The sequence below is a fragment of the Nannobrachium achirus genome, assembly GCF_963921795.1.
Source record: "Nannobrachium achirus genome assembly, chromosome: 9".
Taxonomy (NCBI): Eukaryota; Metazoa; Chordata; class Actinopteri; order Myctophiformes; family Myctophidae; genus Nannobrachium; species Nannobrachium achirus.
Window position 1 is genome coordinate 41,319,084 of NC_137818.1, and position 19,283 is coordinate 41,338,366.

General features: G+C 41.7%; 3 protein-coding genes across 3 annotated transcripts; all 3 read left to right on the plus strand.

Moving 5' to 3' along the window:
- Nucleotides 1–340: 340 nt before the first annotated feature.
- On the plus strand, nt 341–2,458 carry LOC308290857 (troponin C, skeletal muscle-like; the record flags this gene model as incomplete). Its single annotated transcript, XM_080732769.1, has 6 exons — nt 341–397; nt 1,422–1,473; nt 1,599–1,742; nt 1,950–2,064; nt 2,160–2,296; nt 2,427–2,458. 6 exons carry the CDS (start codon nt 341–343, stop codon nt 2,456–2,458), a joined length of 537 nt encoding a protein of 178 aa, XP_080588895.1.
- Nucleotides 2,459–10,861: 8,403 nt separating this feature from the next.
- Nucleotides 10,862–11,900, plus strand: LOC308290859 (troponin C, skeletal muscle-like; the record flags this gene model as incomplete). Its single annotated transcript, XM_080732771.1, has 5 exons — nt 10,862–10,943; nt 11,059–11,202; nt 11,379–11,493; nt 11,589–11,725; nt 11,869–11,900. The coding sequence occupies 5 exons, from the start codon at nt 10,862–10,864 to the stop codon at nt 11,898–11,900; spliced, it is 510 nt and encodes a 169-aa protein (XP_080588897.1).
- A 1,752-nt stretch (nt 11,901–13,652) lies between these two features.
- Nucleotides 13,653–18,533, plus strand: LOC308290860 (troponin C, skeletal muscle-like; the record flags this gene model as incomplete). Its single annotated transcript, XM_080732772.1, has 6 exons — nt 13,653–13,682; nt 17,528–17,579; nt 17,695–17,842; nt 18,021–18,131; nt 18,227–18,363; nt 18,502–18,533. The coding sequence occupies 6 exons, from the start codon at nt 13,653–13,655 to the stop codon at nt 18,531–18,533; spliced, it is 510 nt and encodes a 169-aa protein (XP_080588898.1).
- Nucleotides 18,534–19,283: the final 750 nt, after the last annotated feature.

Sequence of the window (19,283 nt, forward strand, 5' to 3'; positions counted from 1 at the left end):
CTATTTTGGCAATTTGAATATATATCATAAAAGCATGAGAATTCAATTGATAAATGGATCATTTTTCCTGAGATGCATATTTTGTGTTTTGTGAAGGATTATGGTGAATTTGTAAAGCTATAAGTGGTGACACTGCTAACTTTTGCCTATTAGGCCTGGCTATATGTTTAATGTATAGCTTTAATGATTGAGGTAATTAAGAGCCTTTGTAAAATAATGCATTCAGTGGTTGTTCCGTTTTTTTCCCTTTTTTCCCCCGAGCTCAGGTTAATACTTGTTTAAATTGTCTAAGGAAGTTGCAATCAGCAATATGAGAGTGCACTGAATCTCCCTCGAGAAAATGCGAGAAACGAAACGCACCCGCGTGACCCGCGGGGCCGCGGCAAGCGCTGTGGCAGTGGGCCAGATTTATGAGGCCACATTTAATTTGATAGCCCACCCACAGAAGTTAAAGTAGTCTAGCTCACCCTTTGACTTCTAACAATCCACACAGTGGCTAAACATAGGTTTACTACTTAACAGGCACAGTCAGGCAGAGAGATGGAGCTAGGGAGAAAGATGTTTCCTCCACAATTACAAATAAAATAGACAAAAAGATGATATGGTGCTGATATGTTGAAACAATTATGTAACAAGTCTGAGTCATGTGTGTCATACATATAAAATCGTACCAGTGTAGCGTTTCACCCATTAAAGGAGTAGTTCACCCCCCAAATGACGTTTTTCCCTATTGATTACTCACACCACAGAGACTTGAGTTCAATAATATATTTTGGATTTTATCATATTTTTATTACAATAAAGTTACCCCCGTTGATTCCGGATGCTGGGACCCCGTCCCCATCCGGAAACAATGGGGCTAAATATCACATTTTTGTCTTTGGAAAATTCTACAAATTCTAAAACAAATTATTGAACTCTATAGTCTCCATGGCTTGAGAATTCAATAGAAAAAAAGTCATTTAGGTATGCTGCTCAATGGGGGCTTGGGGAGCACCAAGCACATAATTCGGTGCCAATGAAAGTTAGGCCTACTAGATTTGTGCTGAGGGGAATCAGGTGGCAAGGTTGGTCCAGATTGCCTTATACAGTGAACCAATGTCTTGAGCCTGAAATAGCATTGGCTAATAAATCAGCTTTCACCAGCCTCTACAAGTAGGCTACAACAGATGCATTTTCTCTAGGCTATAGAAAGCTAATCCATGCAAGGCTGCCTAGGCTGAGATAATGACACTGTCAACATCAATACTAATTGTGTTTTGCCATTATATATGGCACACAAGCAATGTAGGATATCAACAATATAATAATACAAACATGACAACGGTTTTGATGGGAATTCAAGCAGATACAGTAGGCCTACAGTATGTGTAAAAGGGCCCATCCTGACAATGAAGTGCCAACAATGTCCTGTTTTACAGAGTGAAGCGCAACAAGAGGCCCGCTCCCATCTGAGCGAGGACATGCTTAACGGTGAGTATAGGCCTAGAAAGCCTTATAAACTGGTTCATGCATCAAGCGCTGATTTATGGCAAAACATAATATAGTCTATATCTAATATACATGATATTATTTATACGGAATTATTATCTCTCCAGAGTTCAAGGCTGCCTTCGACATGTTCGATACTGACGGTGGCGGTGATATCAGCACAGCCGAGTTGGGTACCGTGATGAAGATGTTGGGCCAGAACCCTTCAAGAGAGGAGTTGGATGAGATCATTGAGGAGGTCGATGAGGATGGTGAGGATCTGGATATTATCAAATTAGTATGCTATAGCCTATATTTAACGTCTATTGAAATCTGGTGCGCTTTGTGGGTCAATTACGCACAAGTCCTTGTGCGTAATTCCAGTCTGCGGCACTTGGAACCTCAGCCCGCAGGCTGCGTTTGTTTTCTTTACTTGTGTACGAATGCAGTTATACAATGATGTGATGTTTGGACCTCAGGTAGCGGTTCCATCGACTTCGAGGAGTTCTTGGTCATGATGGTGAGGCTGCTAAAGGAGGACCAGGCCGGCAAGTCTGAAGAAGAGTTGTCTGAATGCTTCCGTGTGTTCGACAAGTACGTGAAGCATTTCTTACACTACACAACCTGTTTCATGACGCTCACATTTATCGGCCTAACGTTTCCTTTGTCCTGGGTGTTATTTAATGTAGGAACGGTGACGGCATGATCGACAGAGATGAGTTCGCCGAAATCCTCCGCAGCACCGGGGAGTCCATCACAGATGAAGAGATTGATGAGCTGCTGAAGGACGGAGACAAGAACGCTGATGGCGCGCTGGACTTTGACGGTAAGCCTCACCTGTGTTCATGTTAATGATGATAATGGTTATGAAAATAATACACTTTTTTACATTTTATTGGCACTGCCTCTTTCAACACCTCATTAATAATGTTCCATCTGTTTATTTATTTATCCAGAATTCCTCAAGATGATGGAGAACGTGCAGTAAACCCACAGAGACTCATGGACATTCCTCCTCCTATATCCCTGTCGTCCGTACTGATGCCCCAACCAAACAATCACCACCTGGTTCACTGCCTCCATCCCCAACAGACAGCTGGGGCAACATGGTGGGGGTCTATAGCTGGCTGTTACTTTTCTCCATGCAGCTTGCTTGTGTGTGCACCCAGCTCATCGACACTGCCCTGAAACTGTTCCCTGTGACAGGACAGCAAGACTGGGATGTGAAATTCACTGCACACACAACTGTGGCGCATGACACAAGTGACCCTACTCATAAACACGCTGGAAAACCTCTACTCTAGACTTGCAGCCTGTTATCTGCTGCGTAGACCAATGAATACATTCACTCAACTGTACAAAACAACAAAATCATTTGATTGAACGGATAATAAATGAATAAACACGTGACTTGTAGTTGGTCTGACATATTTATGGTCTGTATTCAGATTTTGTTTTGAGGAATAATCAATAAAATGTTTGTTTCTTATTTTTTCATTTTGTTTGACCCACAATAATCTTTGTTTTGACAACAGAGTGGATATTTTAATATCAATATCAGAAAGTCAGGGTTGATCATTGGCACTGAACAGGATGTGTTTAGAATCCTCAATGGTCAGAATCCAAATAACTGTCAAATACAATTATTATTAAAGTGATCCCTGACTAATACGACAAATATGCCTTATACATTATAATTGTCCTCTATAACTACAATGTAAAATTAAAAACACCTTAATTATTTTATTTCTTCTAGAAATAGCTAATCTTTCACTCAACAGGGGAAATGCCTGTCGCAAGTTGATGATGTCATAAATGTCATGTGTGATCTATCCCTATGGAATTTATGGCATGCATGTGCAAATAGAAACAAACTTAATACTTCATATGGTTAATGAGCATCAACTCAATATTTCAAATGTGTTTTTTGCACATGCATTCCATAAATTCCATAGGGTAGATCACACATGACATTTATGACATCATCAACTTGCGACAGGCATTTCTCCTGTTGAGTGAAAGATTAGCTATTTCTAGAAGAAATAAAATATTGAAGGTGTTTTTAATTTTGCATTGTAGTTATAGAGGACAATTATAATGTATTAAGGTATATTTGTCGTATTAGTCTGCAGGGATCACTTTAAGGGAAAGTTATATTGTGGCCTGGGGATAAATAGTATTGTGATGATATTGGTGGTTTAAAAGAGAAATCTTAATGGATTCATATAAAGTTGGTCTTATTATTCCTATATTGCATGAAAACATTACAAGTTACAGTAGTTGGGTTGTAAAATAGTACCACTGATCATACCGAACCAACCAGGGATGTTTCTTTATTTAAATTACTGACACATTAATTAGAACATAGCTGGATGCTGTGTCACTCCATAATCTCAAAGGATTCATAAAGCTTCAATAATTTCTTATGAATGCATACCGTCACGTATGTTGCACAACCGCCTCCCTGGAATACTTCACCATCATTAAATAGTGAAACGATATAATAATGATACTTAATTAATATAATACTTAATTATTAGGCCTACCTACATATATAGTTAACATGGATTTATCATGGATCTACCATATCTATCAAACATATAATTTTCCGAATGTCTGTCTGTCTGTCTGTCTCTCCACGGTGGGGGTTACACACCTTTTGTGTCTGTCTGAGTGTCTGGCCCTATGGTCTGGCCCTGTTACAGCGCCACCAGGAGGCGGGTTTGAGTAAAACACATTTTTGGACAATACAGATTTTGTCCAAATCAAATTTTGTCCAATTTCTTACATTGATGCTCCTACATTATCATGCAAGCACCAGTTAAAGTTACTTTCCATTCCTCATACTGTGTGCACAACCCACATGCACAACGCACATCATTTCGGAGCTCATATCTTCGAGTCTAGTAAATCTAGGGAAAAAATACACTCAGGTTGGACAACATTTTATTATTTAGTTTTTCAACTGATTCTGACAGGAAATTAGGTCTACTAGCCAGGATAAAAAATCTACCATAATCTGCTCACTGCAAATACCCACAGTGCTTATGGGCTCCCATCGACTTTCTATACAGGAGGAAAATCTGCTTTAAGTAGGATGTGAGGGGTCTAACTAGGGGTTTGTCATGATGCTGAATCCATTGCAAGCATTTGTTTTGCACAAAAAACATTCCTTGGGCTAAAAATGGCCCCAGAACATGATGGTTTAGTGATGAAAAGTGATGAGTCATCAGTTTTGTGGGCGTTTTCTGGGGCAAATTAATGTTTTTTGTGCAAAACAAATGCTTGCAATGGATTCAGCATCATGACAAACCCCTAGTTAAACCATTTTCCTCTTCGATGGGAGCCCAACTTGATTTGGCCACTGTGGGTATTTGCAGTGAGCAGATCATGGTAATTGTTTTATCCTGGCTAGTAGACCTAATTTCCTGTCAGAATCAGTTGAAAAACGAAATAATAAAATGTTGTCCAACCTCAGCCTTATTTTTACTGGACTCTAGTCTATTAAACAACCAAATGTCTGTCCGTCTGTCCGACTGTCCGAAAGGAGAGGAGAGGAGAGGAGAGGAGAGGATGCTGTGGGAAGAGAGGACAGGACAGGACAGGAGAGGAGAGGAGAGGACATGAGAGGAAAAGGAGAGTAGATGAGGGAGGAGGATGAGTGGTCAAACGGGTGTAGGGACCTAGTAATTCTACAGTTCATATTGGAGGAAAGAAACTGCGCCCCTTAGTGGATAATTACCGTTATACCGTTTCACCACTTGAAACTAGCGGTAGTTATTTCACATTTGTCAGGACCTTTACTAGAACATATTTTAGTGATGATAATATATTAAGTCCTTTACACCGGACTCGACCGGACACCGGAGCGCGTGACTTGATCACTTGAACCTATATGAGGTCTGTCGTCTGTATTAAAAAATAAAACAAAATAATTTGATTGAACAGATAATAAATGTAGTAGGCCTATAGTCTGTTACCATGGAGTAATGACGGCCAAACATGCAGGTAGTAAAGGCATATTTTTTAATTTGAATCCACATTGTTAGGCTTCTAGGCCTATTGATTCAAAACAATAGAATGGGTTAGGCACACATTATGATATAATTGCCAGGAGCATGGTGTTTCTGGAATGTGTGAGAACACAGTTTGATGCTGTTCTCAACACATCCATGTCTCACTGTTCAGTGCCAATATTGATCGTCCTGTAATGACTTTCTGATAGTGATATAAAATATCAAAACAAAGGCAACGATTATTATGAGTCAAACAAAAGGAAATATTTGATATACTATGGCAATGGCATATAGACCATATAAAATAATTACAAAGTATTTTAGTAGTCATCATTAGAAATATAGAAACATCTTTTACAATCTGACAACTACACTTTCCACCCCCCCCCCTTTCGTTAACAAGCAGGGACGAAATCTAAGAGATTCATTGATTTAGCCTACACAAATTTATCAAGCAACAAACAAGCGCAACTTACACAAACTCTGCTCAGCCCTATCCCCAGAGGCAATCCATGAGGTAGATGTGTGTGCCCATGCGACACAACTGCACAACACCAATAAGACAAGTCTTTTATCATCCGTCCACTGGGCTGACTGGCTCCTGGGCAGAAATAGCCTAGCCAGCCTACTCTATTAAAACGTCATTATGCGCTTCTACTCACGTGGTTTATGCTCGTTGTGCCTGTGGTCTTGCCTAAATAGGCAAAAACACTATACGATCAATGACATGAAACATGACATCTCTCTGCGTTTTGTTGTTGGCATGCATTTTTAGGCGGTATGTCTGCCTGCCAGTGGGAGTGGGCACTGGGGGAGACGGAGTGGGGAGTGTGTGTGTGTGTGTGTGTGTGTGTGTGTGTGTGTGGGGGGGGGGGGGGGGGGGGGGGGGTGACCACGCCTTCACCCTCAACACTTTAGCCCAAAAATGACTAAATGACCAATTATGAAATGTTGTGTTGTGATACAGCAGATACACTAAGGTTATTTCTTTCATTATTGATACATCCTGTTATGCTTATTTCCTGTTGTTTATTTATAGTTGCTCAATGTTGCCTCAGTAGCCCACACCTTACCTTTTGTATTTCTAATATCTATTTCATTGACTACTAAAATGTAGACCTATATGTCTATTTTCATACTTGTTATGGTCGGATTCGAAAAATCCACCTGACTGGGCAGGGGACTGCCCCACAGGTCGAACTCCCGTTGGGTCGACTGAGGTTAGGGTTCGGGTTAAGGTTAGGTTTAGGCGGTCGGGCCAAAGGGAGTTCGATCTAAGGACAAGTTACTCCCTTGCGCCAACCCTAAAAGTCCAGGATTCTAATTCTGGGGGCCTATAATCTCTAGGGGGCGTGTCTTAGATCTCCTGTTTAAAGTATGTGTGAAGTCTGACTTGACGTTGATTGTACAGTATCTCTTGGGGCTCACAGATACGGATTGACCACTCTTTTGGACTTTTTTCCTGTGGGTATTTTGGGGGGAAACTAATCAATCCGCAAACATGGTAAGACATATTGTGGCATTCATGCTGATAAACCACATTGATAGAATACAACTCTTTTTGTAATGTTTTTATCATAACATAATTAGAAATTCTAATGATGAATGGATTACCTTGCCTGAGATGTATGTTTTGTGAAGGATCATGAATTTATAAAGCTATAAAGGCTGGTGACACTGTTAACATATGATACATTGTTTAATTAAGCTTTAATGATTGAGGTAATTAAGAGCCTTTGTAAAATAATGCATTCAGTGGTTGACCTGTTTTTAGTGTAGAGCTCAGGTTAATGCATTTTAAATTGTCTAAAGAAGTTGCAATCAGCACTGAAAGATGGAGAGTGCTTTCTCCCAGTCAAGAAAATACAACGCACCCGCCGAAAGCGCTGTCGCATAGATTTAGCCCTCCTACATTCATTTCATAGATAAAGTAGTATAGCTCGCCCTTTGGCATTTAACAATCCATTATCCACATTGTGTGTGGTGTGTGCGTGCGTGTGTATCCGCACTCCGCAGTGTTGCATTGGTAATTCAATGTTTGGGGGGGACGCTCGATTTAATGACGTCACGTGCGTGTCGCTTAAAGGAGTAGTTCACCCCCAAAATATTTTTCTTTTTTCTATTGATTACTCGTGCCATGGAGACTTGGGTTCAATAATATTATGTTTTTTGTTGCATTCTTAAGACAAAAAAATGCCATTCATTTGGGTCCCCAACCAGGGCCATGCATTCGGGTACCCATCCAGAATCAATGGGGGTAATCACATTTTTGTTATATGCGACAATATTATTGAACTCAAGTCTCCATGGTGTGAGTAATCAATACAAAAAAAAAAAAAAAAAAAACATTTTGGGGTGAACTACTCCTAACACCAACTCTACAGGTCTATAGATATGCATACAGGCTCGTTTCTTTGTTAAAACACCCTGTTCGTATAATGTTGTTGAGGTGTGTGAACTTGGGGATTCATTGCGTGAGAGGCATGACCCTGCTCATAAAAACGTATGTTGCTATAGGCCTATATCAGTGGTTCTCATACTTCTCAAACTATGTCATGTCAACGACGCCCAAAATGACATGAATTTGGCCACGGACCCCATATAACATATTTTGTTCCAGGGACCCCCAGAAGCAAATATTGCAGTTAAATATGTTCACTTTAAATTTTGCTTTATAAGTAGGCTATAGATGCAGAATATATAGGCCTACTGTCTGTTGCTCAGACCATTTGGAAAACCCGCACAGTCACGCTGACCAGCGAAATGCAACGCTGTGCATTCTATAGCAGAACCGACTGGAGAGAGGGATTAGCCAAGGAGCACGCACATAAATTCGTTGTGCCAGGGGGGAATCAGGTTGCAAGTTTGACCCAGACTGCCTTATACAGAGAGTTGAATTAGTCTTGAGCCTGAAATAGCCTTCACCAGCTTTCACCAGCCTCTACAAGTAACAGATGCATTTTCTGTAGCCTCTTGGCATGCCAAGATAATGATCAGTGACACTGACACCCTAGCCTCTGAAACCCAGGCTTATGGTGACAGTAGCCAGGGCCGGATCTCCCCATAGGCAAGGGGGGGCATTGCCCCCCTAAATGCCCTGTCTGCCCCACCAAACAAGATGGCATGAAAAAATAAAAATATATATATTTCGTTTTTTTTTTATTTTTTTTATTTTTTATTATGCTACAGCTGTCGCACCAACAAAACCAACACCATTTCATTATATATACATTTTAAAAACTCCGATCGCCAATGCCATCTCTCTCCCTCTCTGCACCTCAAAAGAAGTAAAACAAATAATAATGTTCCAGCCAGGCCAGCAGCTCCGCCCCCGGTATGCGTTGAATGCGTAGGAGGGAACAGCAGTCAGTCTCGTCTCGACAGACACGCACCACTTCTGGTTGCCAACTAACTTCAGTTTTGTCCAGCGCATTAAGGAACTAATCGAGAGAAGGAACAGTTTGTTTTTTAGTTGTGCTTGCAGCTTGTTTCACTTTAACTTCTGTTCTCTTTCTCTGGCTCTTTCGGTCAATATGCGTCGATTTCTGGTTTCTAAACCTCGCGACGCGAGTACTGCTGCTACGGCTCCAGTCAGTCCAGAGGCAGGCTCTGAGCCGTCGTCGACTCGGGGTACAGCTGCTCCTCGACCCGACCCGACCCAAACCCTAACCCCCAATTGAGTTCCACAAGCACGGCAACAAGCTGAAAGCGTCGCCGTTCGCAACGCAGCAGCGGCCGCCGACAACAGCACACAGGGAGCAGGAGGTAGAGCTGCTGCTCCTCGACCCGACCCAAACCCTAACCCCCAATTGAGTTCCACAAGCACGGCAACACAAGCTGAAAGCTTCGCCGTACACGACGCAGCAGTGGCCGCTGCTAACAGCACTGGCTTAAGCACAACAGCACCATCACAGCCCGCTAATCTTGTGTTTCCAAAACGTCATTTTGGCAAGACAGCACGCGCATTCAGCCCGGGCTGGTACCGTGGAGGAAGACCATGGCTGGAATATTCAGTGAAGCTAGATGCGTGCTTAAATATAATGTCATTGTCTGTCTAGTGTCATGTCTGTCTGTCTGTCTGTCTGTCTGTCTATCTATCTAGTGTCATATCAGTGTATCAATCTATCCATCCAGTATCATATCTATCATCCATCTAGTGTCATCTCAGTGTCTCAATCTATCCAGTATCATATCTATCATCCATCTAGTCTCATATCAGTGTATCAATCTATATCTATCAGTTTATAGTATCATTTGCATTCATCTTTGTCAATCACATCAGTTTATATAGCTATCACACCAGTAACATGTCTGTCTTTTGTCATCACATTATTTATCATTTCTTTAACCTTTTGTTGTTTTTTTTGTGTTTTTTTTGAGCGGTGGTCACAACGCTCCTATACGTGGCTGTGTGTGTGTGTCTGTCTGTCTCCGTCCGTGTCTGTATGTAGCCTAAACTTCGGCGCGTAACTAGTGCCGCACCATTTACGCCACTCGCGCAATATATACATCAAAATGTGCGGCTCGGCCGGGAATGGTGTGCTATTACCTTTCGTTCCGATCCGCCTTACCATGCCGACGTAATCGGCAAAAAACTACGCTTAATTTTCCCCATTGACTTATAATGGGACAATGCAAGAAATCACTTTCAAGTATTTTTCTCTCGTAAACCATTGGCGCTACAGTTTCAAAACTCGGAGAGAAGATTCATAATGATTTTAAGAATGAATCGAAAAATAATTACATCACTCGGCCTCATGGTGGCGCTATAACGGCCCACTTTACGTTTTGCCCCGTAACTCTTGAACCGTAGATCGGAAAATTAAAATTCTTTTTTCCCTGGATTCCTTGGGTCAAGACGCATCTCCCCATATAGGCCACGCCCACCACCATCTTGAATTTTCTCCAAAACACACTTTTTGCTCCTTTTCCTACATATTTTCTTCAAATGTCACAAAAATCGGTACACATGATCTATGAGGTGGGTAAACCACCGCTCAGTTCACACGGGTGTGATTGTTTTCTTTTTTTTTTTACTTTTTTGTGTATTTTATTTCTTTCTGTGACTTGTACTGTACACAGCATGGTGTGGTGTGTCATTGGTATAAGTGTGCCAAAATGCATAGGTTTTTATGCATTTCTGGCGTTATGACCCCCTAAAAAGGTTGCCCCCCTGGCATTTCCTCTCGCCCCACCTACTACTAGAGCTTACATCCGGCCCTGGGTGACACCCTGACACTGTCAACATCAATAGCCTACTATTGTGTTTTGCCATTATTTATGGCAATTTAGGCTATCAACAATATAATAATACAAAAATTACAACTGTTTTGACGGGAATGCATAGATGTATGTAATATGGGCCCATCCTGACAATGGAGTGCCAACAATGTCCTGTTTTACAGACTGATTCGCAACAAGAGGCCCGCTCATTTCTGAGCGAGGCGATGCTTACCGGTGAGTATAAAGCCTTGTAAACAGGACCAGTGTATGCATCAATATGTTTAATGAAAAACACAGCTTTTCCATAACAATCAATTTCCTGAAATTTACGGAATTATTATGGCTCCAGAGTTCAAGGCTGCCTTCGACATTTTCGATACTGACGGTGGCGGTGATATCAGCACAGCCGAGTTGGGTACCGTGATGAAGATGTTGGGCCAGACACCTTCAAAAGAGGAGTTGGATGAGATCATTGAGGAGGTCGATGAGGATGGTGAGCATCTGGATATTATCAAATGATCAAATTAGATATATAAACAGCTGTTGGAAACTGGTGCGCAATTACGCACAAGGACTGCGGCACTTATTTGGAACCTCAGCCCGCAGGCTGCGTTTGTCTTCTTTACATGTGTACTAAAGTTAGACAATGATGTGATGTTTGGACCTCAGGTAGCGGTTCCATCGACTTCGAGGAGTTCTTGGTCATGATGGTGAGACTGCTAAAGGAGGACCAGGCCGGCAAGACTGAAGAAGAGTTGGCTGAATGCTTCCGTGTGTTCGACAAGTACGTGAAGCATTTCTTACACTACACGACCTGTGTCATGACACTCACATTTATCGGCCTAACGTTTCCTTTGTCCTGGGTGTTATGTAATGTAGGAACGGTGACGGCATGATCGACAGAGATGAGTTCGCCGAAATCCTCCGCAGCACCGGGGAGGCCATCACAGACGATGAGATTGATGAGCTGCTGAAGGACGGAGACAAGAACGCTGATGGCGCACTGGACTTTGACGGTAAGACTCACCTGTGTTCATGTTAATGATGATAATGGTTATGAAAATAATATAAACACTTTTTTACATTTTATTGCCAGATTTGCCACTGCCTCTTTCCACAACTCAGTAATACTGTTCCATCTGTCTATTTATTTATCCAGAATTCCTCAAGATGATGGAGAATGTGCAGTAAACCCACAGAGACTCATGGACATTCCTCCTCCTATATCCCTGTCGTCCGTACCTGATGCCCCAACCAAACAATCACCACCTGGTTCACTGCCTCCATCCCCAACAGACAGCTAGGACAACATGGTGGGGATCTATAGCTGGCTGTTACTTTTCTTCAGCTTGCTTGTGTGTGCACACAGCTCATCGACACTGCGCTGAAACTGTTCCCCATGACAGGACAGCAAGACTGGGATGTGAAATACGCTGCACACACCACTGTGGCGCATGACATAAGTGACCCCTACTCATAAACACGCTGGAAAACCTCTACTCTAGACTTGCAGCCTGTTATCTGCTGCGTAGACCAATGAATACATTCATTCAACTGTACAAAACAACAAAATCATTTGATTGAACGGATAATAAATGAATAAACACGTGACTTGTAGTTGGTCTGACATATTTATGGTCTGTATTCAGATTTTGTTTTGAGGAATAATCAATAAAATGTTTGTTTCTTATTTCTTCATTTTGTTTGACCCACAATAATCTTTGTCTTAGTTTTGACAACAGAGTGGATAATATTTTAATATCACTATCAGAAAGTCAGGGCGATCATTGGCACTGAACAGGATGTGTTTAGAATCCTCAATTGTCAGAATCCAAATAACAACTGTAAAATACAAATATGTTAAGGGAAAGTTATATTGTGGCCTGGGGATAAATAGTATTGTATGATGATATTGGTGGTTTAAAAGAGAAATCTTAATGGATTCACATAAAGTTGGTCTTATTATTCCTATATTGCCCATAAACAAAAACATTATTTACAAGTTATGGTAGTTGGGTTGTAAAATAGTACCACTGATCATACCAAACTAACCAGGCATGTTTCTTTATTTAAATTACTGACACATTAATTAGAACATAGCTGGATGCTGTGTCACTCCATAATCTCAAAGGAGTCATAGAGCTTCAATCATTTCTTATGAGTGCATACCGTCACGTACAGTATGTTGCACAAGCGCCTCCCTGGAATACTTCACCATCATTAATAGTGAAACGATATAATAATGATACTTAATTAATATAATACTTAATTATTAGGCCTACCTACATATATAGTTAACATGGATTTATCATGGATCTTCTATCATATCTATCAAACATATAATTTTCCGAATGTCTGTCTGTCTGTCTGTCTGTCTGTCTGTCTGTCTGTCTGTCTGTCTGTCTGTCTGTCTGTCTGACTGTATCTCCACGGTGGGGGTTACACACCTTTTGTGTCTGTCTGAGTGCCTGTTACAGCGCCACCAGGAGGCGGGTTTGAGTAAAACAATTTTTTGGACAATACAGATTTTGTCCAAATCTAATTTTGTCCAATTTCTTACATTGATGCTCCTACATATTATCATGCAAGCACCAGTTACTGTAAAGTTACTTTCCATCCTTTATACTGTGTGCACAGTGCACACTCCATAATAACCCACACAATGCACATCATTTCGGAGCTCATATCTTCGAACGGGTAAGGGCTAGTTAAACAACCAAATGTCTGTCCATCTGCCCGACTGTCCGAAGAGGCGGGGAGGAAGAGGAGGAGGAGGAGGGGGAGAAGGAGAGGAGATCGCAGGAGAGGAGAGGAGAGGAGAGGAGAGGAGAGGAGAGGAGAGGAGAGGAGAGGAGAGGAGAGGATGCTGTGGGAAGAGAGGACAGGAGAGGACAGGACAGGACAGGACAGGACAGGAGAGGACAGGAGAGGAAAGGAGGGTAGATGAGGGAGGAGGATGAGTGGTCCAACGGGGTAGGGGAGTTTTCAACATATGGGGTGCCAACTTCACGGAGGTGTAGGGGACCTAGTAATTCTACAAGCTACAGTTCATATTGCAGGAAAGAAACTGCGCCCCTTAGTGGATAGGCTAATTACCGTTATACCGTTTCACACTTGAAACTAGCGGTAGTTGTTTCACATTTGTCAGGACATTTACTAGAACATATTTTAGTGATGATAATATATTAAGTCCTTTACACCGGAGCGCATGACTTGAACAGTCTTCTTAGAGTTAGGCCTATGAGGTCTGTATTAAAAAATAAAACAAAATAATTTGATTGAACAGATAATAAATGTAGGCCTGTATTATGGAGTAGGCCTAATGACGGCCAAACATGCAGGTAGTAAAGGCATATTTTTGTATTCGAATCCATAGTTAGGCTATTGATTCAAAGATTTGTGTATTTGTTGAGTATTTGACAGTATAGTTTGATGCTGTTCTCAACACATCCATGTCTCACTGTTCAGTGCCAATTTTGATCGTCCTGTAATGACTTTCTGATAGTGATATAAAATATCAAAAACAAAGGCAACGATTATTGTGGGTCAAACAAAAGGAATTATTTGATATAGACTACTATGGCAATGGCATAGTAGACCATATAAAATAATGACAAAGTATTTTAGTAGTCATCATTAGAAATATAGAAACATATTTTACAATCTGATCTGACCCTGAAGCAGGGACGAAATCTAAGAGATTCATTGATTTACACAAATTTCTCAAGCAACAAACAAGCGCAACTTACACAAACTCTGCTCAGCCCTATCCCCAGAGGCAATCCATGAGGTAGATGTGCCCATGCGACACAGCTGCACAACACCAATAAGACAAGTCTTTTATCATCCGTCCACTGGGCTGACTGAGTACTGGGCAGAAATAGCCTAGCCAGCCTACTCTATTAAAACGTCATTCATTAGGCCTATACGCTTCTACTCACGTGGTTTATGCTCGTTGTCCCCGTGGTCTTGCCTAAATAGGCAAAACCACTAGTTAACGATCAATGCCATGAAACATGACATCTCTCTGCGTTTTGTTGTTGGCATGCATTGAGGCGGTATGTCTGCCTGCCAGTGGGGGGGGGGTGACCACGGGTGACCACGCCTTCACCCTCAACACTTTAGCCCAAAAATGACTAAATGACCAATTATTATGTGTTGGTTATTTCTTTCATTATTGATACATCCTGTTATGCTGCTTATTTCCTGTTGTGCATTTAAAGTCGCTCAATGTTGCCCCAGTAGCCTACACCTTACCTTTTGTATTTCTAATAGGCTATCTATTTCATTGACTACTAAAATGTAGACCTACCCTTGTCTATTTTCATACTTGTTATGGTCGGATTCGAAAAATCCACCTGACTGGGCAGGGGACAGCCTCGAACTCCCGTTGGGTCGACTGAGGTTAGGGTTCGGGTTAAGGTTTGGTCGTCGGACCAAAGGGAGTTCGATCTAAGGACAAGTTACTCCCTGGCGCCAACCCTAAAAGTCCAGGATTCTAATTCTGGGGGCCTATAATCTCTAGGGGGCGTGTCTTAGATCTCCTGTTTAAAGTATGTGTGAAGTCTGACTTGACGTTTATTGTACAGTATCTGTTGGGGCTCACAGATACGGATTGACCACTCTTTTGGACTTTTTTCCTGCGGGTATTTTGGGGGGAAACTAATCAATCCGCAAACATGGTAAGACCTATCGTGGCATTCATGCTGATAAACCATATTGATAGAATACAACTCTTTTTGTAATGTTTTTATCATAAAATAATTAGAAATTCTAATGATGAATGGATTACCTTGCCTGAGATGTATGTTTTGTGAAGGATCATGAATTTATAAAGCTATAAAGGCTGGTGACACTGTTAACCTATTATACATTGTTTAATTAAGCTTTAATGATTGAGGTAATTAAGAGCCTTTGTAAAATAATGGATTCAGTGCATGGTTGATTTGTTTTTAGTGTAGAGCTCAGGTTAATGCTTTTTAAATTGTCTAAAGAAGTTGCAATCAGCACTGGAAGATGGAGAGTGCTTTCTCCCAGTCGAGAAAATACAGAAAAAGCTAAGGTATGGCAACATAACTGGTGTCTTGCACGCGCGCCCTCGTGCGCGTGCAAGACACCAGTCATGTTGCCATACCTTAGCAACAGGCACGATTACAGTCCATTTTATTATTTCCCCCTGCTGTAGCCAAGGTATGGCAGCTGCCATAGCTTGCCATACCCAATTAACGCCTCTGGATTTAGCCCTACTACATTACATTAACTTCATAGATAAAGTAGTCTAGCTCGCCCTTTGGCTTTTAACAATCCATTATCCACAGTGTGTGTGGTGTGTGCGTGTGTATCTGCACTCCGCAGACCGCAGTGTTGCATTGATAATTCAATGTTTGGGGGGACTCTCGATTTATACGTCACGTGCGTGTCGCTTAAAGGAGTAGTTCACACCCCAAATTATTTTCCTTTTTTCTATTGATTACTCGTGCCATGGAGACTTGAGTTCAATAATATTATGTTTTTGTTGCATTCCTAAGACAAAAAAATGCCATTCATTTGGGTCCCCAACCAGGGCCATGCATTCGGGTACCCATCCAGAATCAATGGGGTAATCACATTTTTGTTATATATGCGACCATATTATTGAACTCAAGTCTCCATGGTGTGAGTAATCAATACAAAAAAGCCATTTTGGGGGTGAACTACTCCGAACACCAACTCTACAGGTCTATTGATATGCATACAGGCTCGTTTCTTTGTTAAAACACCCTGTTTGTAAATGTTGTCGAGGTGTGTGAACTTGGGGATTCATTGCGTGAGAGGCATGACCCTGCTCATAAAAACCTATGTTGCTATAGGCCTATATCAGTGGTTCTCAAACTTTGTCATGTCAAGGACCCCCAAAATGACATGAATTTGGCCACAGACCCCATCTAAAATATTTTGTTCCAGGGACCCTCAGAAGCAAATATTGGAGTTAAAAATGTTCACTTTAAATGGTGCTTTATAAGCTAGGGCTAGGCTATAGATGCAGAATATATAGGCCTAATGTTGCTCAGACCATTTGGGAAACCCGCACAGTCACGCTGACCAGCGAAATGCAACACTGTGAATTCTATAGCAGAACCGACTGGAGAGAGGGATTAGCCAAGGAGCGCGCACATAATTCGGCGACAATAAAAGTTTGTGCCAAAGGGGAATCAGATTGCAAGTTTGACTCAGAGTGCCTTATACAGAGAATTTAATTAGTCTTGAGCCTGAAATAGCCTTCACCAGCTTCCTTTCACCAGCCTCTACAAGTAACAGATGCATTTTCTGTATAGGCTCTTGGCATGCCAAGATAATGATCAGTGACACCCCGGAAACCCAGGCTTATGGTGACACCCTGACACTGTCAACATCAATAGCCTATTGTGTTTTGCCATTATTTATGGTACAAGCAATTTAGGCTATCAACAATATAATAATACAAAAATTACAACGGTTTTGACGGGAATGCATGTAGATGTATGTAAAATGGGCCCATCCTGACAATGGAGTGCCGACAACGTACTGGGTGGCATAGCTCAGGGTTAGAGAAACCGTTATTAGAGCACGAAGGGTTCCCAGTTCGAATCCGGGCTCCCCCTGAGTTAATGTCGAAGAGTCCTTGAGCAAGACTCTGAACCCCTAGTTGCTCCCGGTGATTAGGTTGGTGCCTTGCATGGTTTCCTCCGCCACCGGTGTATGAATGTGTGCGTGAATGGGTGAATGTAATGCACAATCTATGTAAAGCGCTTTGGATAAAAGCGCTATATAAATTTACCATTTAATGCCCTGTTTTACAGACTGATGCGCAACAAGAGGCCCGCTCATATCTGAGCGAGGCGATGCTTAGCGGTGAGTAGAAAGCCTTGTAAACTGGACCAGCGTATGCATCAATATGTTTAATGAAAAACACAGCTTTTCCATTACAATCAATTTCCTGAAATTTACGGAATTATTATTGCTCCAGAGTTCAAGGCTGCCTTCGACATTTTTGATACTGATGGTGGCGGTGATATCAGCACAGCAGAGTTGGGTACCGTGATGAGGATGTTGGGCCAGACACCTTCAAAAGAGGAGTTGGATGAGATCATTGAGGAGGTCGATGAGGATGGTGAGTATATTATTACATTATAAAATGTGCTATTTTTCTATTAAAACTGGTGCGCTTTGGGTGTCAATTACGCACAAGGAGTGCGGCACTTAGTTGGAACCTCAGCCCGCAGGCTGCGTTTGTTTTCTTTACTTGTGTACGAATACAGTTATACAATGATGTGATGTTTGGACCTCAGGTAGCGGTTCCATCGACTTCGAGGAGTTCTTGGTCATGATGGTGAGGCTGCTAAAGGAGGACCAGGCCGGCAAGTCTGAAGAAGAGTTGGCTGAATGCTTCCGTGTGTTCGACAAGTACGTGAAGTATTTCTTACAATACACGACTTGTGTCATGACGCTGACATTTATCGGCCTAATGTTTCCTTTGTCCTGGGTGTTATTTAATGTAGGAACGGTGACGGCATGATTGACAGAGATGAGTTCGCCGAAATCCTCCGCAGCACCGGGGAGGCCATCACAGATGAGGAGATTGATGAGCTGCTGAAGGACGGAGACAAGAACGCTGATGGCGCACTGGACTTTGACGGTAAGCCTCACCTGTGTTTATGTTAATGATGATAATGGTTATGAAAATAATATAAACACTTTTATACATTTTATTGGCACTGCCTCTTTCCACGACTCAGTAACACTGTTCCATCTGTTTATTTATTTATTTATCCAGAATTCCTCAAGATGATGGAGAACGTGCAGTAAACCCACAGAGACTCATGGACATTCCTCCTCCCCTATATCCTTCTGTCCACCGTACCTGATGCCCCAACCAAACACCCACTTGTCCACCTGGTTCACTGCCTCCATCCCCAACAGACAGCTAGGGCAACAAAGTGGGGGTCTATAGCTGGCAGTTACGTTTCTCCAGCTTGCTTGTGTGTGCACCCAGCTCATCGACACTGCCCTGAAACTGTTCCCTGTGAAAGGACAGCAAGACTGGGATGTGAAATTCACTGCACACACACCACCTGTGGTGCATGACATAAGTGACCCCTATAAACAAGCTGGTAAACTTCTGCTATAGATGTTATCTGCTGCGTAGACCAATGAATACAACCATTTAACTGTACAACACAAAATAATTTGATTGAAGAGATAATAAATTAATAAACATATGACTTGTAGTTGGTCTGACATATTTATGGTCTGTTTTCAGATTTTGTTTTGAGGAATAATCAATAAAATGTTTGTTTCTTAGTACATTATTATTATTACATTATTTCTTATTTTTTCATTATGTTTGACCCACACTAATCTTTGTCTTTGTTTTGACAACAGAGTGGATATTTTAATCACTATCAGAAAGTCCTGACAGGACGATCATTGGCACTGAACCATGAGACATGGTAGGATGTGTTGAGAACAGCATGCATCTTTGAATCCTCAATTGCCAGAATCCAAACGTGTTTCAAATATATGAACTTCATAGCCCCCCCCCCACCACCACACTCT